This window comes from Nomascus leucogenys, chromosome 22a, assembly GCF_006542625.1.
Source record: "Nomascus leucogenys isolate Asia chromosome 22a, Asia_NLE_v1, whole genome shotgun sequence".
Classification (NCBI taxonomy): domain Eukaryota; kingdom Metazoa; phylum Chordata; class Mammalia; order Primates; family Hylobatidae; genus Nomascus; species Nomascus leucogenys.
This window is the reverse complement of record NC_044402.1, coordinates 72,190,979-72,218,004: the sequence shown is the minus strand read 5'-3', so window position 1 is coordinate 72,218,004 and position 27,026 is coordinate 72,190,979. Positions and strand designations below refer to the sequence as shown.

The window sequence follows — 27,026 nt, the reverse complement described above, 5'->3', positions numbered from 1 at the left end:
AATTTTTTTTTTTTTTTTTAGCAAAATCAGTAAAAGGTTTTGTTTCTAGTATATCCAAAATATGCAACTGAAAGTGCTAATCAAAATTAGATTTATACAACTGCTTTTCCCTAATGCTCATGTAGTTGATTGGAGTAACATTGGAAAAATTTTACATTACTAATTAAAATCCCTGTTTTTAAAAATTAATATGGCTTAATAAAGTTGTTAAAAAGTCAAAGTGGCCATATGTATTTAAAATAATTTTTTCTTATAAAATATTATTTATGATAGAATTTTTTTTTTTTTTTTTTTTTTTTAATTTCTTGTAAGATATGATTGTATGCATCGCTTTAGCATTTCTATTCGATACTATAACATAATTTTTATTTAGAGACTAGTCTATTATATGGGCTAAATTAAACGTAATTGCTAAAAAACATAATAAGGCAAATTACACATTGTACTGTTTAACAGGGTTTGTGTGTCAGATCTGCTGTGGTCTTTGCTCCTTATGCAGAGTGCTTGTGTAGTGAAAGGGCATGCATTCCTGACTAAATTTGGCTTCTGTTGGAAGTAAGAGCCATAATAGTGAAGGACAGTAAAAGAACTAGCTTCATATACTCAGTTCTTGCCTTGGTACATATCTTCCTCTTTTATTGTTCAAATAATTCATTTTTCTATGTGGGAAATGCTCTGCAAGATATCTGTAGTTACTAAACTTCATGACATTGTCATTTGAATTACTGAAATTGAAAGGATGTTAAGATCTGAAAATGTCAGTTCATCTCAGTTGGAACAAAGTCATGGAGGAACAGTTTGTTTTGACTCATATTACAGCCACTTGTTGGTTAGACAGAGATAAAGCTGCCTAGACCAGTCAGGACCGATCTCGTGGTAAGCCCAGGAATACTGGAAGCCAACCCAGGGAAACTCTGGCTTGGAGAGAGATGAAACGTTAGAACAATAATTTCTTCATGTTTGGGCAAAAGCAGAAGAATTCACTAAGCAAGGAGGGAAATAGAGATCCTATGCTTTTCTGTTTCTAAGCATTTTACAGTAACTATTTCAAGTTATATTTTACAATTTTGAAGTACTTTGGTGTTCAGGGTGTCATTTTTGCCTCACAATAGGACAGCAATTTTTCTGCAAACCCTTGTTAAAAAAGAGATTCCAAGAATCTGCATGTTTTGCCCAAAAATTCTCAAGTTAATGGCACAGGAGTTTAGAACCCAAGTTTTCTGACCCAGTTTTAGTGTCCGTCATGCCATCATCTCTGAGCTACTTGACAGCAGGCACTGTGTCTTGTTGAACTCTGCATCCCCAGTACCAGGCACCAGGCATAGTGCCTGGCACACAGTTTCAAAATGAATGCAAAATAACCTGAAAGATTTGATCTCAGCAGATTTTTGGCTTAAAAAGCAGTGTTTCTAGATATATTGCCTTAGTTTTGATGTGCATACTTCAAAAATCCTTAATCTTGATACACCATATAATTTTTTAAAAGTAACCAGTTTTCTGGTCACAACACATCAGAATTTTTCTTTATAGTCTCTGGAATATCTTTTAGAGATATAAAACATCAAAGGATCTGTTTATGAACTTAAACTATTTAAACAAGTAATTTGTATCATTTAGAGTGTTTGGGCTTTATACTCATCAAATCATTGAATTTAAGTTAACCTTTTTTTCTTAGTGGAAATTTAGGGTTGTGTGTCAGTCTTTGTAATGTGTAGTTAATATAATATAGGTTGCATACATCCTTTTTTTTTTTTTTCCTGGGATAGAGTCTTCTTCTGGTCGCCCAGGCTGGAGTGCAGTGGCACGATCTCGGCTCACTGCAACCTCTGCCTCCTGGGTTCAAGTGATTCTCCTGCCTCTGCCTCTCGAGTAGCTGGGATTAAAGGCACCCACCACCAGGCCTGGCTAATTTTTGTATTTTTAGTAGAGATGGGGTTTCACTATGTTGGCCAGGCTGGTCTCAAACTCCTGAGCTGGTGATCCACCTGCCTCGGCCTCCCAAAGTGCTGGGATTACAGGTGTGAGCCACCATGCCCAGCTGGTTGCATACATCCTAAAGGTCACTTAAGGTTAAATTTGGTAAATTGCAAAGAAGTTACTGCTATCCAGTTTATTCCAGTCAGTTGAAGCCTTGGTATGTTGATCTGTTGGCTTGGTAGGCAAAACATTTTTAAATGGCATGATCTTCTCATTTGGAGCTACAGATAGTTCAGTGTAATTATGATACACTTCTGTATATGAAACCCTGCCATCTTTTATAGACAATAATTTTGATTAAATGTATGAGGATTCTAATCTCATGAGATCTATTTTATTTCTCAAGCTTTAGAATGCTAAGGCTTTTCTGAGCACATGCTAACTATATTCAATGTAAATTTAAATATTTCTGGAAATGTCAAAGCTGTATGTTCTTTTACATTTCAAATACTTGAGTTGGGCTTGGAAAAATTTAGTCAAGAAAATGGACCAGCTATTTCAGATACATTTCAGATACTGTCAGCTACTTTATGTCAATGCCTTCCATGTGTCCTTGACTTCTTGCCCCAGAGGGATATACAACTGCTTAAGAGATATCTTTGAAATGGCAGATGATGAATTCTAAAGTTACTTGGAGTATAGACATACTTGGGTAATTTCATCTAAAGTCATTTTAGTTCATCCTTTGAAAACACAGGAACAAAATGAAAATTATCTTATGAAACTATTAAATTGCTTGCTATACTAAGTGTGTATGTGTGTGTGTGGGGGCAACCTAGTGGGACCCCATCTTTACAAAAAAATAAAAATGGAAAAACTTAGCTGAGCATGGTGGCACGTACCTGTGGTCCCAGCTACTCAGGAGGCTGAGGTGGGAGGATCACTTGAATTTCCCAAAAAAAAAAAAAAAAAAAAAAAAAAAAACCCCAAACCCCTGATTTAAATATATCACCAATTTTTGAGGTACCAGCTTTTCTTTGTTAGCATAATACCTAAAATATTTTAGCATTTTTGACTGACTGTGGGTAGATAGATTCTAGTTTCAGATCTAAACTCCCTCTTTGGTTCTGCTGTTCAGGCAGCAGGCTTACAGACATTGCCAAGTAATTGTCTCTAATTTAATGAGTTAATTAGTTAACTGTTTCCTGTAGAAGTCAAGTACTGACTCCTTATGGATGGGAGAAGACTTATGCTTTGTTCCTTTAAGCTATACACTCTGTCTTTCAGTTAAAATAGAGTAGGAGAGCTGGAGAAAACACTGGCAAAATACCTCAGGGTAAGTGGTTCTTTGGCATCATTTATAACCCCAGATACTGGCAAAGCCTATTTCAGTACATGTCAACTTAAGCATTTGTTTTCTTTGTTAGCCACTGTGTCCTTTGTGGTTTGTGCTAAGGCTGCTGTATTTCCTGATAGTTTTAAAGTCAAGAATGTTGACATCTTGGCGATTCCATGTATACAGTATACTTTAAAAATTTTTAAATTTTAGATTCAAGAGGTCCATGTGCAGTTTTCCTTTTTTTTTTTTTTTTTTGAGACAGAGTCTTGCGCTGTGGCCCAGGCTGCGGTGCAGTGGGCAATCTCGGCTCACTGCAAGCTCTGCCTCCCAGGTTAACGCCATTCTCTTGCCTCAGCCTCCCGAGTAGCTGGGACTACAGGCGCCCGCCACCGCGCCCGCCACCACGCCCGGCTAATTTTTTTTATTTTTAGTAGAGACGGGGTTTCACCATGTTAGCCAGGATGGTCTCGATCTCCTGACCTTGTGATCCGCCCACCTCAGCCTCCCAAAGTGCTGGGATTACAGGCGTGAGCCACCGCGCCCGGCCCCCATGTGCAGGTTTCTTACAAAGGTATGTTGTGTGATGCTGAGGTTTGGGCTTCTGTTGATCCTGTCATCCAGATAGTGAACATGGTACCAAAGAGGAATTTTTTCACCCCTTGCCCTTTCTCTCTCTCCCCGCTCTAATAGTCCCCAGTATCTATTGTTCCTGTCTTTATGTCCATGTGTACCTATTATAGGTAGAGGGTCTTGACTGCAAGTTGTCCAGGTTCTTGGCATTTTGAACAAAGAATTGGACAAAACGCCCAGCAAAGCAAGGAAAGAATGAAGCAACAAAAGAACGAAAGCAGGAATTTATTGAAAATGAAAGTATACTCCACAGTGTGGGAGCCAATGAGCAGCGAATTAAGGGCCTGGATACAGAATCTTCTCAGGTCCAAATACTTCCTAGAGGTTTCCCATTGGTCACTTGGTGCTTACCTCATGTAAATGAAGTGGTGGCCCACAATTGGTCTGATTGGTTGTGGAAAGCAACCTATCAGAGGCTGAAGTGAAGTTATAAAGGTCACACTCCCATACACCGTTGTACTTCTATGCAAACGAAGACTCTGCCTGCAGTCAGTCTGATTGGTTGTAAACAGCCAATTTCCCATCTGCCGTGGAGAAAAGGTGGGGGTTTGCAAAGAGAGTAGCCTCTGGTCCTTTTGTTACTTAGGTGTGGAAAGTTAGGGTTTTCCTTTCAATTTAGTTCTAGGAAATTGGTGTGAAACGGCCTCCAGACCCTGTTGTCCTGCCTCATACCCAATATTTAATTCCCACTTTTAAAAGAGAACATGTGATATTTGATTTTCTGTTTCTGCATTAATTCTGCTTAGGATAATGGCCTCCAGCTGCATCCACATTGCTGCAAAGGACATGATTTCAGTCTTTTTTATGGCTTCATAGTATTCTATGAAGTAGATGCCATACAGAGCGCTTTTATTGTGTGTTTGTGTTTTCTATTTAGTGGTTGTAGTCCTGGAGGTCAAATTCAGATATTAGAGAGTAGACACCTCTGTGGCAAAAAGAACAGTTGTTGCCAAATTTTCTTAATACAAAATCTCTGAAATGTTTTCATGTGCTCCCCCCTCTTTTGTCATCTGTTAATGAAACAAGCAACACAAGCAGTTGTGAAGAGCGAAAACAAAGATCACCATAATCCCATCTGTATTTTCTTTTTTCTTTTTTTAAATTTGAGATGGAGTTCTGCTCTTGTCACCCAGGCTGGAGTGCATTGGTGCAATCTCGGCTCACTGCAACCTCTGCCTCCTGGGTTCAAGAGGTTCTCTTGTCTCAGCCTCCCGAGTAGCTGGGATTACAGGCACCTGCCACCACGCCCAACTAATTATTATTATTTTTTTGAGACAGAATTTCACTCTTGTTGCCCAGGCTGTAGTGTAATGGCGCGATCTTGGCTCACCGCAATCTCCGCCTCCCGGGTTCAAGCAACTCTCCTGCCTCAGCCTTCTGAGTAGCTGGGATTATAGGCATGCGCCACCACACCCGGCTAATTTTGTATGTTTAGTAGAGATGGGGTTTCTCCATACTGGTCAGGCTGGTCTCGAACTCCCGACCTCAGGTGATCCTCCTACCTCACCCTCCCAAAGTGCTGGGATTACAGGCGTGAGCCACTGTGCCTGGCCAGGATTTGGGCATTTTTATGATTATATATAATGTATACTTGTGTTTATGTACCTATATATTGCTAAATTTCTTTTCAAAAGGACTGAATTTGACAAAAGCAAGATGTATAGGACAATATAAATAGTATGCTATCATTTATATAAAAAAGAGAAATGGTAAGAATTTCATATATACACACATATATTTGGGTGTATATATATTAACATTATATATATAATTTACTTGTTTATGGATAAAACATCTTTAGAAGGATACATAAGAAATCGATTGCCTCTGGGGTGGGTAGTTGAATGATTGGGAACAGAAGTAGGAGGAAGACTTTTCACTGTATATTCTTTGGTACCTTCTGAATTTTGAATGGTATGAATGTAATACTATTAAAATAATAAAAAGCCATTAGTAATAGGTAAAGTACCCACTGTCTTTTCCTTTTCATGCCCACTGTGTTGCTTCAGGCCTCAACCTCTTTCACCTGTATCTTTTATTTATTTATTTATTTGAGATGGAGTCTTGCTCTGTTGCCCAGGCTGGAGTGCAGTGGTGCTAATCTTGGCTCACTGCAACCTCCGCCTCCCAGGTTCAAGCAATTCTCTTGCCTCAGCTTCACAAGTAGCTGGGACTATAGGTGCGTGCCACCACACCTAGCTAATTTTTTGTATTTTTAGTAGAGACAGGGTTTCACCGTGTTAGCCAGGATGGTCTCGATCTCCTGACCTGGTGATCTGCCTACCTCGGCCTCCCAAAGTGCTGGGATTACAGGTGTGAGCCACTGCATCCGGCCCTCACCTGTATCTTTGTAATAGCCACTTACTGTTCTCCCTGTTCCAAGTTAGTTCCTCTCTCCTCCACTCACCTTTTATGTTGCCATCAAGGATAGCACAGATCAGGTATGTCTCTCCTTTCTTCTTAAACTTTTAGTAGTGTCCCATGGCTCGCAGAATAAAGTTCAGACTCTTCTGTTTAGCATTCAAAGTCTACCATTTGGTTTCAAACTGCCTTTTCTACTACATGTATTTGTATACGCTCTCTTTATTACCATTTCTCTTTCCAACTAACCCTTCTTCCAGAAAAGAAAAAAAAAGGGTATTTTTTGTTGCAACATTTGTTCACATTAGTTTTTTGTGTTTTTGTTTTGTTTTTGTTTTTAGCTTGAAATACCCATTCTCTCCACTTGCAATTGAAATTGGATTTAACTTTTAAGGTCTATTCCAAGTGTTGCCTTTCTCCCTCTGTTCCCTGGCCCCATCCCACCAGTCCTAAGAATGAATCACTCCTTTTTGGTTCCCATAGTATATTTCTCATACCATTGTTTGCAACCCATATTCTAGTAACTGGGACAGAACTAGTAACAGGAACTAGTAATTGACTAGTAACTAACTTGTCAGTCTCCTTACATTCTGTTTTTAGACTTCCTTGTATCCATCCTTCTTTCCAGTTGCAGTGGTCTTTCTCATATTGTGCCTTTCCTCACTCCTGCCTATTCTTAACTCTAGTGGTTTTGTGATCTTGGTGGAACATGTCCAATTATCTCATACATGTTAAGAATGAGGAAGAAAAGAAGCAATTGAGAGGAATTGATGGAATCTACTTACTATTAGTATAAATATCTTACAGTTTGCTTTTTCTTTATCCTATGTTTATATATTTATTGTTTTGAAATTTCAAAGATTATTTTGTCTTCATTGTATAAGTGTGTGAAATATCTAGAGGCCTGGGAGGACAATAAGCTTGTCTAGGGACTCACAAAGGGTTAGTGGTAGAGCCAAGGTTTAAACCCAAAACCCCTTCAAGAATGGCTTTTATAGTCATGTATAGAGAACATGACTTTATTTTGGGGTGATATTTCTTGAATGCTTTTGGTAACACCAATTAGTTAAAAAAAAAAAAGTCCACATTGGGCTACTTCTTTTTATTTTTGTTCTGTAGCACAAGTCATCTAGCAAACCCTGGACTACTTTTTTTTTTTTTTTTTTTTTTTTGAGACAGGGTCTTGCTCTTGTCTCCCAAGCTGGAGTGCAGTGGTGCAATCTTGGCTCACTGCAGCCTCCCAGGTTCAAGTGATTCTCCCACCTCTCAAATGCTTTGAATGCTAAACAGAAGAGTCTGAACTTTATTCTGCAAGCTGTGGAACAATACTAAAAGTTTTAGAAGAAAGGAGAGACATAATCTGATCTATGCTATTCCTGATGGCAACATGATAGGTGAGTGGAGGAGAGAGGAACTAACTTGGGACAGGGAGACTAGGAAGTGGCTATTACAAAGATACAGGTGAGGGTCCGGCACGGTGGCTCACACCTGTAATCCTGGCACTTTGGGAGGCCAAGGCGGGTGGATCACGAGGTCAGGAGATCGAGACCATCCTGGCCTAACACGGTGAAACCCATCTCTACTAAAAATACAAATTCAAGTGATTCTCCCATTCCTCTCAGTCTCCCAAGTAGATGGGACTAAAGGCGCATGCCACCATGCTTGGCTAATTTTTGTATTTTTAGTAGAGATGGCATTTTACCATGTTGTTCAGGCTGGTCTCGAACTCTTGACTTCAAGTGATCTGGCCGCCTTGGCCTCCCAAAGTGTTGGGATTACAGGCGTGAACCACTGCGCCTGGCCACTGGGCTACTTCTTATGCAGGCTGATATAGCACTTGTGTTGGTAGTCTCTGTGGCTTTTTTTGTTTGTTTTTTGTTCTTTTGGACAGGGTCTTGCTCTGTCACTCAGACTGGAGTGTGGTGGCACAATCATGGCTCACTGTAGCCTCGACCTCCCAAGTTCCAGTGATCCTCCCTCCTTAGCATCCTGCATAGCTGGGACTACAGGTGTGCACCACCATGCCCAGCTACTTTTCTGATTTTTTGTAGAGACCTGGTCTCTCCGTGTTGCCCAGGCTGGAACTTCTGAGCTCAAGGGATCCTCCTGCCTTGGCCTCCCAAAGTACTGGGATTACAGGTATGAGCCACTGTGCCTGGCCTCTTTTCTTATTGAAAGAACAGGTGGCTTTGTTTATTCAGATCCACAAATGGAGACGTTTGCAATACTTGACCAGAAAGCAAACCACCAACCATTTGCCCTGATTCTTCTTCCCCATCTTGTTTCCCAGAAGCAACCACTTGTAACTCTTTTAGCTATTTCTTTTGGTATTTCCCTTCACATTTCTATATTGATATTTCTAGACATTTTTGACTTTCTGTTATAGTAGCTGAGGTCTTAGCCTCCTTATACTATTTCCTCTCACATTCCTCTCAGTATATTTATAATTTTATTTTTTTTCGAGACAGGGTCTTGCTCTGTTGCCCAGGCTGGAGTACAGTGGCATGATCACTGCTCACTGCAACCTCCACCTCCCAGGCTCAAGCAATCCTCCCACCTCAGCCTCCTGAGTAGTTAGGACTACAGGCACGTGACATCATGCCCAGCTAATTTGTGTATTTTTGTAGAGATGGGGTTTTGCCATGTTGCCCAGGCTGGTCTTGAACTCCTGGGCTCAAGCAATCGCGCGCCTTGGCCTCCCCAAGTGCTGGAATTACAGGTGTGAGCCACTGTGCCTGTCCTATTTATAATTTTTATTAAATTAACATTTGATATCTATATTATTATGGCTATAGATACTGTTTATTTTGAGCCAAGTCATGGATTATATTTTCTATTTTTGTACAATAAAAATAATTTCTCGTAGTTAAAAATTACCAAACTTTTGATTTGCCTAGTTATTTGTGTACCTATTACCAATTCATTCATTTGCCAAATATTTACTGAGTGCCTACTATAAGCCAGGCATCATTCTTGGTGTTTGGGATATATTAGTAAACAAATTAGACAAAGATTCTTTCCCTTGTGACACATTCTAATTGGGAGATAGACAATAAACATAAGAAGTAAAATATAAAGTATGTTAGAAAGAGGTGCTGAGGGAAAAAAAAGCAGGACTGTTGAGGAGCATGATGCCCTTAATTCATGATTCTTTATATGTGACCTGGTTTTTCTCTCTGAAAACTTGTAGAATTTTCACTTCATTTGGATGTTCTGCAATTTAACAATGATGGGCCAGGCCCTGGTGTAGATGTTCGCTTTAATTTTTCGTGCTTGACATTTTGTGAGCCCTTGTATTCTTCAGTTCTGATCTTACTGCTTTGTTGGTTGACTGAAGTAACAATCAATCTGATGCAACTCAAGGAGAAGAGCTTTGGTTGTTCATGTTTGGTCATCCCATAGTATATAAAGCCCTTAAATTAATGAGTTTCTTTGGTGCAGGTATTATTATTATTTTATTTAAAAAAATTATTGATGTAAAAAATTACTGATGTCAAAGAATATTTTAATTTATTTCCTATTTCCGGTTACTGGAACTTGGAATGATGAAAGGTCTTGTTTGTTATTCCTTTCTCATTCATTTTACTTCTAAGGTTTGGCAAGTTACGTGTCTCCCTGATGCTCTTGTAGACAGGAAGCCTCTGGGAGTCACTTTCAGGTCTTGGCTGCCCTTTCACCTTTCTTAGTCTTTTCATATCTTTTATCTTACCAATATATGTATTTTTAATTGAGATAAAATTCACATAACGTAAAATTCACCATTTTAACCATTTTAAAGTATACAATTCAGTGTTTTTTTTAAAGTATATTTACAATGTTGTATGATGTTACCACTATCTAATTCCAGAACATTTTCACCAACCCCAAAGAGAAATCTGATACCCAGTAAGCAGTTAACTCCCATTCCCCCTCTCCTTTCAGCTCCTGGCAACCAATATTCTGCTTTCTGATTCTATGGTCTTGCCTATTGTGGACATGCCACGTAAATAGTATCACATAATATATGGCCTTTAGTGTCTGTCTTCTTTCACTTATCGTAATGTTTTCAAGGTTTATACATGTTGTGCATATATTAGTACTATAAAATGTTTTTAAATCAGGCTCTGAATATGTGAGTTTTCAGTATCCAGAGAAAAATTCTGCATTTATTATCTTTATTTTGATTTTAATACTGGCCTTTAATTTACCTTTTCACAAAACATCTATTGGATATAAAATGATATTGGATAATTTTTCAGTATGCATTATTTATTTTTTTAGTATGCCAGTACTGAGGTTGATGGAGAGCGTTACATGACCCCAGAAGACTTTGTTCAGCGCTATCTTGGACTGTATAATGATCCAAATAGTAACCCAAAGATCGTGCAGCTCTTGGCAGGAGTAGCTGATCAAACCAAGGATGGGTAAGTATCTTCATGCATTTTCTGAAAACTAATGTTCTGAAATATATTATTAAAAATTTAAAAAACGAGCCGGGCACGGTGGCTCATGCCGGTAATTCCAGCACTTTGGGAGGCTGAGGCGGGCAGATCACCTGAGGTCGGGAGTTCGAGACCAGCCTGACCAACATGGAGAAACCCTGTCTCTACTAAAAATACAAAATTAGCCGGGCATGGTGGCCCATGCCTGTAATCCCAGCTACTCGGGAGGCTGAGGGAGGAGAATCGCTTGAACCCAGGAGGTGGAGGTTGCGGTGAGCCGAGATTGAGCTATTGCACTTCAGCCTGGGCAACAAGAGCGAAACTCTGTCTCAAAAAAAAAAAAAAATTAAAAAACCCCACAAGCTTACCTATGAGTATGTAGAATTTTAATATTAGTAAACATGTAATTAGTAATTACCAATTTACTCATTAGTAATTAGAAAATATGTTTTTAAAATATATTATTGTTATATTTTTGGGATACAGAAATCATTACGAAAAATGTATTCAGGCTGGGTGCGGTGGCTCACGCCTGTAATCCCAGCACTTTGGGAGGCCAAGGTGGGTGGATCACGAGGTCAGGAGATTGAGACCATCCTGGCTAACACGGTGAAACCCCATCTCTACTAAAAAAATACAAAAATTAGCTGGACATGGTGACAGGCACCTATAGTCCCAGCTACTTGGGAGGCTGAGGCAGGAGAATGGTGTGAACCCAGGAGGCAGAGCTTGCAGTGAGTCGAGATCATGCCACTACACTCTAGCTTGGGCGACAGAGCGAGACTCTTGTCTCCAAAAAGAAAAATGTATTCAAAAAAAATTTTGTTTGGAAAAATAATTGAAGCTTTATGTTGAAAAAAATGAGGATGCCAGGCAAGTATTCCACTTTATAGGTCAAATTCTGAGCCAATAATTTTTAAACCACACTAACTGGAGATCCGTGTTTTGTTTTGTTTTGGTCTACATTAAAAAAATGTTTTTTATATATATATAATTTTTTTTTTTTGAGATGGAGCCTTGCTCTGTTGCCCAGGCTGGAGTACAGTGGCATGATCTCAGCTCACTACAACCTCCGCCTTCTGGGTTCAAGTGATTCTCCTGCCTCAGTCTCCCAAGTAGCTGGGATTACAGGCCTGTGCCACCACACCTGGCTGATTTTTGTATTTTTAGGAGAGGCAGGGTATCACCATGTTGGCCAGGCTGATCTCGAACTCCTGACCTCAAGTGATCTGCCTGCCTCGGCCTCCCAAACTGCTGGGATTAGAGGTGTGAGCTGCCATGCCCAGCCTTTAAAAATTGATACATACTAGTTGTATAATTAAACTATATATTTTATTCAAAGTTTATAAAAATGGTGTTATTTACTGCGATTATCAAGGATACAGGCATTTCTTTTTTTCGAAAAAATATTTCACAGGAAAAGCCACATTTTATGTTGAATAATCTGAGCAGAATGAGTTCCAAATAACCAAGTATATTTCTTCCATTCATTCAATAGGTATTGAGTGCCTGCTATGCCTCAGGTACTGTTCTTGGTGCTGGAATTATTAATATATCAGTGAAAAAGCCACAAAAAGATAATAAAAAAGTGAATTATGGTATGTTAGGCGGCTGTAAGTACTATGATGAAAAATAAATCAGGGGAGAGTTTAGGGAGTGATATTTATTCATTTGTCTCTCTATTTATTTGGCAAACATTAATTGAACAGCCATTGTTTGTCAGGCACTGGTGGGCCTTACAAATACAAACATAAATTAAATGAGGCTTTTGGCCTTCAAAAGAAGGTAATAGCTTAGTGAGAAAGAAAATGACTAAACAAATGAAAAAAGTAACACTTCTGAAATGAGGTGCTGTCATAGCTATATGAGACGTATAGAGGGAACCCAAGAAAGCATGGTTAACTGTTTTGGGTGGTCAGGACAGCATCACGGAAGAGGTAATGCTTGAGTGAAATCTGGCAGGATGAGTACAAGCTTGTTAGTAGTTGGATAAGTAGGGATGAGAATTCCAGGAAAGGGAACAGGAACGGCATGAAACATTAAGGGGCACGTGTGTGTGTGCGCGCGTGTGCTCGCATTAGTGAATGGCAATGGAGGAGGGTTGTGTTGCAAGTACTTTGATGTGGCTGTGGCATTGCCTTGTTGCTGGGGGAGATGTAGTTGGAGTGGCTGAAGGCTTTTGACTCTGTCTTGCAGGTATTTTTAGCCTGGTAGTGTATGGGTGTGTGAAAACACAGAAATAACAAGGGGCATCTTGCTAGAGTGTCAGTTTACTCATCTCAGGGGAGAAAAGCAATCATTATTTGTATTAAAATCATATATGGCTGTATTATGGAGTGAATGTAATATTTGCATGAATTAGATAAAGAAAATTTTGGCTTGTTATGGCAGTTTCAGTCTACATCTCCAAGCCTCCAGGGCCTAGGCTCTTTCTCCTACCTGTTGAGGTGCTTATGTGACAAACTTTGAGAAACTAGGCAGTAAGTAGTCTAAAAATTATTTCCATTACCACAGATGTAAACAGATTTTAGAAATGGTGGGTTGGAATGGGACAAGACTCGCATGCAATAGAATCAATTTAGGTAGCTATTGTAATAAAGTAGAAAGATTGGTGTCTAAGTTCTTTGAGTCCAGGATTAGTACTGTATTCAGTTTTATTGTCCCATAGAACCTTGCGCAGTGTGTGAAATTTACTATGTGTTCAACAAATGTTTGTTTTGGAAAGATTTTATATCATTTATAAATGGCAGGTATTGGGGAACTTATATACATTTTAGGTCTACTCTCTCAAAATATATCAGCTGATAAATCACTGTGGATCATTCAATCATAGGATCTTTCAATAGTGATTAGACAATAAAGCAAATGAAAATTAATTATACCTATCAGAATTCCTTCATCAAAATTATTAAAGGTAACATATATATTTAGCTCTTTTAGAAATTATCAGAGTATTTATTGTTGGTAATTTGGTCTAAGACCTGATTTCAGAATATGCATATATTTTCAAATATTTCCTTTTGTGACCATCTGCTCTATTCTATCTCAGTAGTGTATCTTCTTTGAAGCTTCATGTGGTTCTCCTAGGCTGAGTTGCATTGTTAAAGTAGGACATTTTCTTTTCTTTTTTTTTTTTTTTTTTGTCGGAGATGGAGTCTCACTCTGACACCCAGGCTGGAGTGCAGTGGTGTGATCTCAGCTCACTGCAACCACTGCCTTCCGGGTTCAAGTGATTCTCCTGCCTCAGCCTCCCAAGTAGCTGGGATTATAGGTGCATGCCACCATGCCCGGCTAATTTTTGTGTTTTTAGTAGAGACGAGGTTTCACCATTTGGCCAGGCTTGTCGTCTCCAACTCCTGACCTTGTGATCCGCCCACCTCAGCCTCCCAAAGAGCTGGGATTACAGGCATGAGCCACCGCACCTGGCCCATTTTTCTTCTTATAATCATCTTTTTAAAAAGATATTCTCTGCTGGGCACAGTGGCTCACACCTGTAATCTCAGCACTTTGGGAGGCTGAGGCGGGAGGATCGCTTGAGGCTAGGAGTTTGAGACTAGCTTGGACAACATGGTGAAACCCCATCTCTACACAATTAAAGAAAAAAATTAGCCAGTCGTGGTGGTGTGTGCCTATAGCCTTAGCTACTTGGGAGAATGAGGCAAGAGGATTGATCGAGCCCAAGTGTTTGTGGCTGCAGTGAGCTATAACTGAGCCACTGTACTCCAGCCTGAGGGGCAAAATGTGAGATTCTGTCTTAACAAAAAAGAAAAAAGATATTCTCTGTTCTCCCTCTTTCTGTTTGCTACCCCTTAACCCAGGGCAGTGATGAAATATTAGAATAGCTTACTTGGTACATTGTTTCCTGCCCCAAAATGTGTTCCTTGGTTCTATCGTAGTTTTTTGATGATGAGTCCTGTAGATATGTTATGTGAAATGGCAACATACAATATTGCTTATAACCACTCAAGACCAAGTCTGAATGAGCAGAACTAGTATAAACAAGTTCAAGTGATTTGGTTAAGTGTGTGAGAAAAATTGGTCTAGGAGTGGTTGAAACATGCTCTTTTGTGCTCTGCAATCCTTCCCCCATGTTTTCTAGGATGTTAACTGTTCCCTCTCTCTTGTTCCCCATCTCCTTTCCCCCAGTAGATAGTAAAATAAGTAGGAGTGTTTGGATATGGGTGCTTGCTGTAGAAAGCCATGTAACATACAAAACAACATTATATATTATAAATAGCACAATCAGTTGTCTAAAAGTAAAAGCCATTAGCCAAGTATTATTTGTGGGATTGTGGCTTAAACTTTGAAGTTCTGGTGTATAATGAAAAGCAAAATGATTTTATGTATTTAATGCAGATCTCAGAGACTATAATTATGTGGTCTAATCTAAAATATTTAGACAGTTACTTGCTTGAAATTGTAACTTCTAGAACCATAGTTTCTATATTTAGTCCTAGTCAGAATTTTATCTGGAGGTTCTGTTCTCCTATGATGGGGAAACCAGTGTTCTTTTCTTCTACTTTTTTCCCCAAGTGTTTTCCTTTATGTTACACAGGCATACAGAGGAAACTTTTATGCAGAAATCTTGATTTTTTTAAAAATTATAAAATTAACATTAATATTTTGTCATTTTATTAGTTCCTATTTACTAAATTAAAAAGGGGCTTCATAGAAAATTTTTAAAAAACACCAAATTCAGAAAATATATTTTTCAAAGTTATAAAATGAATACATGTTCTTTCTAAAAAGTCAGACAATGGGGTAATATGGTAAAAAGTGAAAGTACTTCCTTATCCCCATTACAAGAAAAACTAATAAGAGTGTGAACTAATCAGTAGTTTCTTCACTCAACAGTTAGTAGCTTGTGGTTTGCATATATTCTATTAAAGTATTGATTGGGCCCTTCTAGCAATAAAGGAATCCATGGCAGGATAAAGGGAAAAGGAGCCTTAAAAACATTCTGGAGCCAGGCATGGTGGTTCACGCCTATGAGCCCAGCACTTTGGGAGGCCAAGGCGGAAGGATCTCCTGAGGCTAGGAGTTCAAAACCAACCTGGGTAACATAGCAAAACCCCGTCTATACAAAAACGTTTAAAAATTAACCGAGTATCGTGGTGCTTGTCTGTAGTCCCAGCTACTCAGGAGGTTGAGGTAGGAGGATCACTTGAACCCAGGAGTTCCAGGTTACAGTAAACTCTGATTGCACCATTGCTCTCCAGCTGGGAGACAGATTGAGACCTTGTTTCTTAAAATAAATAAATAAATAAAATTCTGGAACATGCTTGCTTTATGTTAGCATTGCAGACTATTTCTTGCTTTCAGAAAAATATTGTTGCATTATAATACAGTACGTATATAATGACTGTGGGCTTGAAATAGAGGAGAGTATCAGAGAGACTGTTAAGTGGCTTATTTTTCTCTCATTCCTCCCAACATTTTATTATGAAAATTTTCAAACATTCAAGAAAGATGAAAGAATTTTATAGTGAACACTCATATATCTACCACCTAGACTACCACACAGATTATATTTATTATTATTATTTTATTATTTATTATTATTATTGAGACAGGGTCCCACTCTGTTGCCCAGGCTGAATGCAGTGGCGTGATCAAGGCTTACTGCAGCCTCGACCTCCTGAGCTCAAATGATCCTCCTACCTCAGCCTCCCAAATAGTTGGGACCACAGGCGCCTGCCTCATGCACAGCTAATTTTTATTTATTTTGGTATATTTTTGTAGAGATAGGGTCCTTCTATGTTGCTTAGGCTGGTCTTGAACTTTTGGGCTTAAGCAATCCTCCTCCTTTGGCCTTCCCAAGTGCTGGGATTACAGGCGTGAGCCACTGCACCTGGCCAGATTCTACTATTAACATCTGACTCTTCTTGCTTTTTCATATATCCATCTATCCCTCTATCCTTCCATCAATCTATCTTATGTTTTTATACATTTCAGAGTAAAGTACAGACATTGATACAGTTCTTAAATATTTTAGCATGCACATTATTTACTAGTGTTTTTTTGTTTTGAGGGCTTTTTGTTGTTGTTTGTTTTGAGACAGAGTGTGTCTCTGTTACTCAGGCTGGAGTGCAGTGGCCCAATCTCGGCTCACTGCAACCTCTGCCTCCCCGGTTCAAGCAATTCTCATACCTCGGCCACCCAAATATCTGGGATTACAGGCACGCGCCACTATACCAGGCTAATTTTTTTTGTATTTTTAGTAGAGACGGGAGTTCACCATGTTGGCCAGGCTGGTCTCAAACTCCTGACCTCGAGTGATCCACCGACCTCAAGTGATCCACCCGCCTCAGCCTCCCAAAGTGCTGGGATTACAGGTGTGAGTCACCATGCCCAGCCTTTGAGTGTTTTTCTTTAAATGTAATACTCACGCATAGTAAGAAAATGTAAATCTCAAAGGTGTATTTGCTGAGCTTTGACAAATGTATGCACCTAGGTAACCTCAAGTGACTTTTTTTATTGTGTTAAAATATACATAACATTTACCATTTTAATCATTTTTAAGTGGACAGTTCACATTGTTATGTTAAGTGCATTCACATTGTTATGCAACTATTATCATATCCAAGGCCAGGTGCAGTGGCTTATGGCTGTAATCCCAGCACTCTGAGAGGCCGAGGCGGGCGGATCACCTGAGGTTAGGAGTTCAAAATCAGCCATGGCTAACATGGTGAAACCCCGTTTCTACTAAAAATACAAAAACTAGCCTGGTGTGGTGGCATGCACCTGTAATCCCAGCTACTCAGGAGGCTGAGGCAGGAGAATTGCTTGAACCCAGGAGGTGGAGGCGGAGGTTGCAGTGAGCCGAGATAGTGCCATTGCACTCCAGCTTGGGCAACAAGAGCAAAACTCCGTCTCAAAAAAAAAAAAAAAAAAAAAATTGTCGTATCCATTTGCAGAACGTTTTTATCATTCCATGCTGAAACCCCATACCCATTAATAATGACTCTCCATTCTCTTTCCTTCCACTCCAACCAGCCCCTGATAATCAGTACTCCACTTATTGCTACTATTTTAGCTATCATATATGTGGAACAATATAATATTTGTCCTTTTGTGTCTGCCTTATTTCACATAGCATAATGTTTTCAGGGCACATCTATATTACAGCCTGTGTCAGAATTTCATTCCTTTTTAAAGCTGAATAATGTACTCAGTTGATTTTTATTTATTTATTTTTTAGAGATAGAGTCTCACTCTGTCACCCAGGCTGAAGTGCAGTGGCACAACCACAGCTCATTGCAGCCTTGAACTTGTGGGCTCAAGCGATCCTCTTGCCCTAGTCTCCTGAGTAGCTAGGACTCCAGGCATATGTCGCCATAACAGGCTGATTTTTGACTAATTTTTAAGTTGTTGGTGCTTTTGTGTATTTTCATGATACATCTGAATATATATCTCGTGATATATCTGAATATATCTGAAGGTAACTGAGTATTGAGGGATGGCTGAGTATTACCCCAATAGTTTCTTATAATAATGGTCTACTTACTAATGCCAGATACTCTTTCTGGTTTTCAACTATAACTTTAAAATTGGGAAAGGGTTAGGAGATATACAGTAATGGAAGAACACCAAATTGAAGGCAGGAGTTAGGAGTCTTTAAGTAGACTCACTGATTTGCTGAATGTCTTTGAGGAAGATCACTTAATGTTTGCCTTTCTAAGGGTCCTTCTGGCTCAAAAGTTGCATGAATATATGATTTGCCTTTTTGAATATGCTGACAGACAAAATGTACATATTTAGTAAATTCCATAGACTTTCTGTTTTAAACAAAGGGCTACTTAATTGGAAACCTATGTGACAAGAGTCTCAAATCCACAAGGACAGTGTGGTCTGTAGATAGATAACTGATGAGCCCTGTTTGGTTGCTTTTCTGAAGGAGAAAGACTGCTTGTCTTCAAGGGGCTGGTGCTACTTGGGACCAGAAACCTAGTGTTGTTCACACTTGCAATTTATCAAAATAAACCAGAAAAACTGAGTATTTATGGGAAATCTTGTGATTTCTTAATGTCAACTAATGCAACTAAAAAACAGTACTTTGCATGCCAAAGAAAACATATCTTTGGACCAAATTCAGTCTGCCAGCTGATAGTTTGTGACCTTTGCTAGTTAAGGAAGAAGTTTTTGTCCTCTTCTCATAAATATAGAAGGTTTTACTACTGAGCATGAAATTTGTTTTAAAGCTACATATTCTGTATTTCAGGGTAGGTGTATTTTTTATGTCTTGTTGCTATTTTGTAAAAACCAATATGTTATGCCTTTTTAAAGAAAACCCATAATCAGCCTATTTTTTATTTTTAAAATTATTGGTCAGTCTGTTTTTTTCTTCCTCAAACAGAAATTCCATGAAAGATATACTATAGAAAATCCTTGTATCAATTAACACATTTTGAAATATATAGAATAATTAACATTGGACAATCAAGGAAATAAAATCCAATTATCAAAACATTGGATAATCAAATTAGTTTCCTAGGAAAATACTTCATTGAAAACCAGTCTGCAGATCTGTGTGCATATGAGACACATTTTTATAATGCTATTACTTGGACACTCACTACTGATGAGCAGCAAGATGGTATGGAATCTTTGTAGCAAGCTTGCTATGAAAGATCTAGTATATGCTGGCTTTGTAAGATCACTGAAGGCAATTTCTGTGTAGTTTTGACCACTGGTTAATTTTATAACCTTGAGTATAATAGGACTCATGAAGTTCTAGAAACCCAACATACGAGTTTCCCCCACTTTTTGTTAAGTTTTGTTTTGTTTTGAAATGGGTCTCACTCTGTTACCCAGGCTGGAGTGCAGTGACTATTCACAGGTACCAGCATTGCATACTACAGCCTTGAACTCCTGGGCTCAAGTGATCCTCCTGCCTCATCCTTTTGAGTAGCTGGGACTACAGGCGCATGACATTGCACCTGGCTCCCACCTTTTTTGTTTTGATTTTTCCTTTTAACATTTTTATTAAAAAAATTTTTTTTTTTTAAAAACAGGGTCTGGCTCTGTTACCCAGGCTGAAGTACAGTGGCACAATCTTGGCTCACTGCAACCTCTGCCTCCTGGGCTTAAACTGTCCTCCCACTTCAGCCTCCCAAGTAGTTGGTACTACAGGTGCACACCACCACACCTGGCTAATTTTTGTATTTTTTGTAGAGACGGGGTTTCACCATATTGCCTAAGCTGCTGTTGAACTCCTGAGCTCAAGTGATCTGCCTGCCTCAGCCTCCCAAAGTGCTGGCATTACAGGCGTGAGCCACTGTGCCCTGCCTCTAAAAGTTTTATTTTAATTTAATTAATTTATTTATTGAGACAGAGTCTGGTCTGTCGCCCAGGCTGGAGTGCCGTAGCACGGTCATGGCTTATTACAGCCTCTACTTCCTGGGCTCAAGCAGTCCTCCCACCTCAGCCTCCTGAGTTGTTGGGATTACAGTTGTGTGCCACCATGCCCAGCTAATTTTTTATTTTTACTTTTTGTAGAGGTAGAGTCTCCCTATGTTGCCCAGGTTGGTCTTAAACTCCTGGACTCAAGCAATTCTCGTGCCTCAGCCTCTCAAAGTGCTGGGATTACAGATGTGAGCCACTGTGTCTGGCCAAAATTTTTATTAGTGATATTTCAAACATGTATAACACAGAGAATAATGTAAATTCTATGAACTCATCACCTACTTTTAATCATTACCAAAATAATTATTTTGTTTATACCTCCATCTCTTCTCCATCCTCTGGATTATTTTGAGGCAAATTCTAGATGACGTATTTCATTTGCAAGTGTCTCACTGTGTATCTCTAAAAGATAATGCTTAACAACAACCCAAAAAACCTCCTAAAAACATTGATTTCTTAATATCATCAAGCATTTGCATTATATTGGTATTTCCATTTCCCGGATTATCTTATAAATTAAAAAAAATTTTTTTTTTACTTTGTTTAAATTAGAATCCAAATAAGGATGTATATTGTGATTCATTGTTATATCTCTTAGGTCTTTTAAGATTGAGATTCCCTGTGCTTGCCTCAGCAGCACATATAATAAAATTGGAATGATACAGAGATTAGCATGGCCCCTTAAAAAAAGAAGAATCCTTTTCATAGCTTCATTAAAAATTATTTTTCTGCAACTATGGAATGTTGCTTCTGTCATTTCCTATAGTCTGCATTTATGTGGTGGTGGCGAACATGCTCCTTTGTTCGTTGTATTTTCTGTAAATTAATGAATAGTTCTAGAGCAGTGGTTCTCAACAGGGGTGATTTTGCTCTCCAGGGGATATTTGGCAATGTCTGGAGACATTTTTGCTGGTCACAACTTGGGGATGCTATTGGCATCTAGTGGGTAGAGGCCAGGGATGCTGCTAAACATGCTACAAAGCACAGGAAACCCCCACAACAAAGAATTATCCAACTTAAAATGTCAGCAGTACTGAGGTTGAGAAACTGATCCAGAGACTTGATCAGATTCAGGTTTAATTATATTTTGCCTGGTTCACTGTCTTCATGATGTTAGGAGCTATTGATTATTGCCCAGTTTCATTAATTTTCTAGGGGCTTACAAAAGGGTGATATTCTAATTCTCCCTTCCTTCCTTATCTGAAGTACCTCTATAAAAAGAAACTACCCTTTATCAATTATTTGGTTACCCTGAGCTACAGTTTACATAGTAAAGACAGATTAAATGCCTGATGCTTTCCCTTTCTTCACCAGCCAATGACGTTTTATATTTTATTCCAGGTTGATCTCCTATCAAGAGTTTTTGGCATTTGAATCTGTTTTATGTGCTCCAGATTCCATGTTCATAGTGGCTTTCCAGTTGTTTGACAAGAGTGGAAATGGAGAGGTGACATTTGGTAAGGGAAAAAGAAGATTATAAGTGATAAGTTAATGGTGCTGGTCCAGTCTTCAATTGCTAAATCTAGTAACTAAATATAGATTGCTGCTTATTTAGGACCTGATCCATAATTGAATTTCCTAAAAGGATTTATGCAGATAAAGATGGCTTTATTTTTTCAAAGCATTAAACTGTTGCCAAAGATGAAGAAGTATAGTAATGCTGTTGCTTTAGGTCATTGAGTCACTGACACTTTCACATTCGTAAAATAAATGGTGTAAGATTTTCTTGTTCTGGGCCAGCCTGGGCAAAATTCCTTACGAGGTAGATTTTGAACAACATGAAACAATTTTCTTATTCTTTAAGTGATTTTTAGATAGGGAGTTCAGAGCTTCTCTTGTAGCATCCTTGGAAAATTGCTACGATGTCATTGTAACACCAAGAATGGAACTGAAGGAGGATATCAAGGCAAAATTAGTTAGTGTTCTCTGAACCTGAATTTTAGATTTCAGTTTTAGGAAAGAGGCTAGAATATTAAAATTGCCATTTGACATGGATGTAGAAATTTATTTAAATCCTCTAGTAGACGCATAATGTAACACATTGTTGATGTTTCACGGGTGTATACACTAGGGTTTTTACTTGTAACCATATATTAAAGACACTTTTTTACAGAAATTAGTATATGTTTAGTAAAAGTATTGGCTAATTTTTCTTAAAACAATTTTTTCCTAAAAACCATGTAGTAGTTCAAGGACCTTGAGCACTGTCCCCACCTTTTTAAAATATTTGAATTGTTTTTATTGTGGCAAAAAACACAAGATAAAATTTACTGTCTTAACCATTTTAAATGTATAGTTTAGTAGTATTAAGTATATTCACATTGTTGTGAAAGAGATCTCCAGAAATTTTTCATCTTGCAAAATTAAACTTAATCCCCCTTTTATAGTGTGAATTGGCATGGATATTTGTAGAAACACCCTTGAAAATCAGGCTTTCCCTGAGTTATGGCACTAAACACTTATTCACGATGGTGTTTGAGTTATAAAATAGATGTCCTTTAGTTAAACTTGAAGGAAGAATTATCACTGCAATGGTCACAGTGGTGAGAAAGTATTAGTCAGTCAATCAGAAGGACCAGCAGTGCCTTGGTCGTAATTTTGGTGGACACATTTTCTCGCTTGGCATTGATTGACTGACTCAACTATATTCTGTATGAGAAGACTTTCCAAAAAAATGCTATGCAGAGTTTTTTGTTTTGTTTTGCTTTGTTTTTGTTTTGTTTTGTTTTGTTTTTTGAGACGGAGTCTTGCTCTGTCTCCCAGGCTGGATTGCAGTGGCGTGATCTTGGCTCACTGCAACCTCTGCCTCCCGGGTTCAAGTGATTCTCCTGCCTCAGCCTCCCAAGTAGCTGGGATTACAGGCATGCGCCACCATGCCCAGCTAATTTTTGTATTCTTAGTGGAGATGGGGTTTTACCATGTTGGCCAGGCTGGTCTCGAACACTTGACCTCATGATCCGCCTGTCTCAGCCTCCCAAAGTGCTGGGATTACAGGCCTGAGCCACCGCGCCCGGCCTGCTATGCAGAGTTATTTAGATTTTTGCATATAAATCTTGGCATCCTCCTCCTTTGGAGCAAGCTTCGGCCATCTTGCCTCCTGAAGAATGTTGACTTTCCTCAGAAACACCTAGATTCTGTAGTTTAAGGCACAAAACCTCCATCATCTCATTCAGCATTAACTATGTACTACTAGTAATGCTGCATTTTCTATTTTCAGTGGGTATCACACATGCTCACATATCTCACAAATGTGATGCAGAAATGCTTGGAAAATAACTTGATTCAGATGTCTGAGTTAGTGACAGTGCCCTGTGCTTATATCCTGTGTGCATGAAGAATTAGATCTCACAGTCAAATTCTAATTTTTGTCTCTGTACCTTGATATCATGGTTCTTTGTGTCTCCTCCATTTAATTACTTTTCCCAGTTTCTATTATTATAAAATTAGTAACTCAAGCCACTTCATCCAACAGACTGTCAAGACCAACTTAATAATAAAGACACATGCCATTGTTAATAAATAGATTAAAATGAGTTTAGAAGTAGCTAAGTTTATATATATGCCTTATTTAATGTAAATGAAAGCTTGTAGTTATTAGATCTCAACTTTAGTTTTGTTTGTTTGTTTTTTTTTTTTGGAGGTGGAGCCTAACTCTGTCACCCAGGCTGGAGTGCAGTGGCGCGATCTTGGCTCACTGCAACCTCTGCCTCCTGGGTTCAAGTGATTCTCCTGCTTCAGCTTCCCGAGTACCTGGGATTACAGGCGCCTGTCACCACGCCTGGCTAATTTTTGTATTTTTAGTAGAGACGGGGCTTCGCCCATGTTGGTCAGGCTGGCCAGTCTCAAACTCCTGACCTCAGGTGATCCGCCCACCTTGGCCTCCCAAAGTGCTGAGATTACAGGCGTGAGCCACCACGCCCAGCCAACTTTAGCTTTTTATAGGTCTTCTGTTTTTCTTTCAGACTATGATTTATGAATTAGAATTTTTAGAAATATAGTTAGGATTAAACGCAAATCAGTTTTAGTTTTTATGGTACCAGGTATAAACTGAAGAATATATGAGCCCTCAAGAATCTTGCTTTCATTCTTTTCCTCCATAATCTAGAGACAGGAATATTATTATGGAATAAGAAAAAGATGAAGCCAGGTGCAGTGGCGCATACCTGTAATCTCAGCTCCCGAAGGAGTGATTTCAGCTCCTTGGGAGGCTGAAATGGGAGGATCTCTTGAGCCCAGAGTTTGAGGCCAGCTTGCACAACATAGTGATACCCAGCCTCTAAAAAATTTAAAACGTTTTTTAGAAGCTGTACCCTGTTTCTGTTCTGGGTTTCCTGGCTAGCTGGTTGGCTCTCTTGATGGTGCTCACCTATTTCCTAAGGACTTTGACCATTTCACCTTCTGTCCCTGCCTTCCTAGTTTTAAAGATCCACTTTGAGACAAATTTTCTTAAGTAGAACGAGAGAAATAATAAAAGAAAGTTTCCTTTCATATTTTTAAGAGGAAAAATACTGAAACTGTTGTAGCAAATGCCGTTTAACAAGATTTCTAGGGACTGCTTATTTCAAGCCATATTCAAGACTACAGAATTTCTGCATAAGGAAATAATTAACTTGGAGTTTATTTTTATAGGATTTTGGATCTGGGGTGAAGGTCAGCTTTCATGTTTGTACCCACTTAATAAAATGAATTGTGCTTATGTATTTATAGGCACATGTTTAGGTAAAAGGAAATTTTAGATCCATTCTAAATAGAGTTAAATCCTTTTCACCAAATGGCCTTCTGTTTTCTAGTTTAGAGCTATTTATAGTTTTCTCTTGTGCACATGAGAGAAAGTTGGAAGACAATATTAGATGCAAGGTGTAAGGAAGTGGAGAAAACCTGTTATGCCATCAGCATCTCTTGTAGACTATGATGATAATGTTATCTGTGTACTTGTATATATTGTTCTCATTTATGCTTTTTTTAGATATGATTTTATACACATCAAATTATATACTTAAACTGTGTGCATCTTTGCAAGTATTTATATAAGTAGTAATATTGAACATTTACTTGAGTGTTTATATGAGGTTTTTTGTTGTTAAAGATACCTCTGCTCTGGGGAGAGGGCTTAGATTGAGGCCTTGGAAATCCATTTCAGAATGTGAAAGCTCAGGAAAGGGTTCTGGAGTTTTTTTAAAGAGTGAATGAAATATTAGTTAATTGTTTCCTCTTTGATGTTTCTTTAATAAAACTTTTAATGCATGCTGTGGATAATTACTTAATGGTTTGTATATCTGTTACTATCAGGTGGCATGAGCCTTGTAGAGGCCATTGCATGACTGGTGTGTGCTAGCTACAGTGTAAGTGTGCCTTGGTCTCACCATTGTCCACAAGTGTACTGGAGATCCTGTTCAGTACTATTAGATTCAGGTAACCTAGATAAGTAGTTATACTACATCATGTTGTCAGTAGCTGCCATGCATTTAAAATCCAAGTTAAAAAAAAGGCCGGGCGCAGTGGCTCATGTCTGTAATCCCAGCAGTTTGGGAGGCCAAGGTGGGCAGACCGCTTGAGCCCAGGAGTTCAAGACCAGCACGGGTGACATGGTGAAACCCCATCTCTACTAAAAACACAAAAATTAGCTGGGCATGGTGGCACATGCCTGTAGTCCCAGCTACTCGGGAGGCTGAGGCAGGAGGATTGCTTGAGCCTGGGAGGTGGAGGTTGCAATGAGTTGAGATTGTGCCATTACACTCTAGCCTGGGTGACTGGAGTGAAACCCTGTCTCAAATGAAAAAAAGGCCTATTGCCTTACTAAAGATGTAATCTTTTTTTTTTTTAAGGGGCCAGGCGCGGTGGCTCACGCCTGTAATCCCAGCACTTTGGGAGGCCAAGGTGGGCGGATCACAAGGTCAGGAGTTTGAGACCAGCCTGGCCAATAGGGTGAAACCCTGTCTCTACTAAAAATACAAAAATAAGCCAGGCGTGGTGGTGGGCAACTGTGATCCCAGTTACTTCGGAGGCTGAGGCAGGAGAATAGCTTGAAACCAGAAGGTGGAGGTTGCAGTGAGCTGAGATTGCACCACTGCACTCCAGCCTGGGTGAAAGAACGCAATTCCGTCTCAAAAAAAAAAAAAACACAACAAACTGTTGTCTATTAACTGATAAAAAGAGTATGAAACATGTTGTATGTTCTGAGTTCTCTATTAACATCAACATTGTGTTCCAAATTTGGTGTTTGCCTAGGAGTGGACACTCTTCACAGTAAACTTTTCCAAGGACACATCCGCACCCTCTGACTGAAGAAACCTCAAAAAGCAGAGATTCCTTTAAATGTAGTACTATGTTTGACCATTAATACATATAGCAAATAAAAATGTGTTCCATTTGTGCCTCTGAAATAGGCTGTTTTTCCCTGAAGGAGAGAATAAATTGGGGTGGGTTAGGCACAACTATTGTTACTATTTTAAAGAGCCAGGAGATGGAAGTGTAGTTATGAAAAATGTACCCTTTCTCACTGGAAACAAAGCTATAGACATGGAATAATATGAAACTCTGTGGTGGCCAGGTGCAGTGGCTCACGCCTGTAATCCCAGCACTTTGGGAGGCCGAGGCAGGAGGATCACCTGAGGTCAGGAGTTCAAGACCAGCCTGCTGGGCCGGGTGCAGTGGCTCATGCCTGTAATCCCAGCACTTTGGGAGGCTGAGGCAGATCAGGAGCAGGAGTTCGAGACCAGCCTGGCCAATATGGTGAAACCCCATCTCTACTAAAAATACAAAAAAATCAGCTAAGCGTGTTGGCGCATGCCTGTAATCCCAGCTACTTGGGAGGCTGAGGCAGAAGAATTGCTTGACCCCAGGAGGTGGAGGTTGCAGTGAGCCAAGATCAGGCCACTGCACTGCAGCCTGGGCGACAGAGCAAGACTCTGTCTCAAAAAAAAAAAAAAAAAAAAAAGACCAGCCTGGCCAAC

General features: G+C 39.2%; 1 protein-coding gene and 1 non-coding gene across 3 annotated transcripts in view; both read left to right on the top strand.

Annotated features, from left to right (window-relative positions):
• SLC25A12 (solute carrier family 25 member 12) overlaps positions 1-27,026 on the top strand; it is a 112,782-nt gene that overhangs the window by 14,708 nt on the left and 71,048 nt on the right. For both annotated transcript variants that reach the window (XM_030802870.1, XM_003253705.4), the window contains exons 3-4: positions 10,508-10,650; positions 21,415-21,530. In XM_030802870.1, the coding sequence (XP_030658730.1) occupies positions 10,508-10,650; positions 21,415-21,530 (259 nt within the window). The remainder of the gene's footprint in view (positions 1-10,507; positions 10,651-21,414; positions 21,531-27,026) is intronic.
• On the top strand, positions 20,695-20,800 carry LOC115832577. Its single transcript, XR_004028106.1, has one exon. It is a non-coding gene; the product is annotated as a U6 spliceosomal RNA (small nuclear RNA).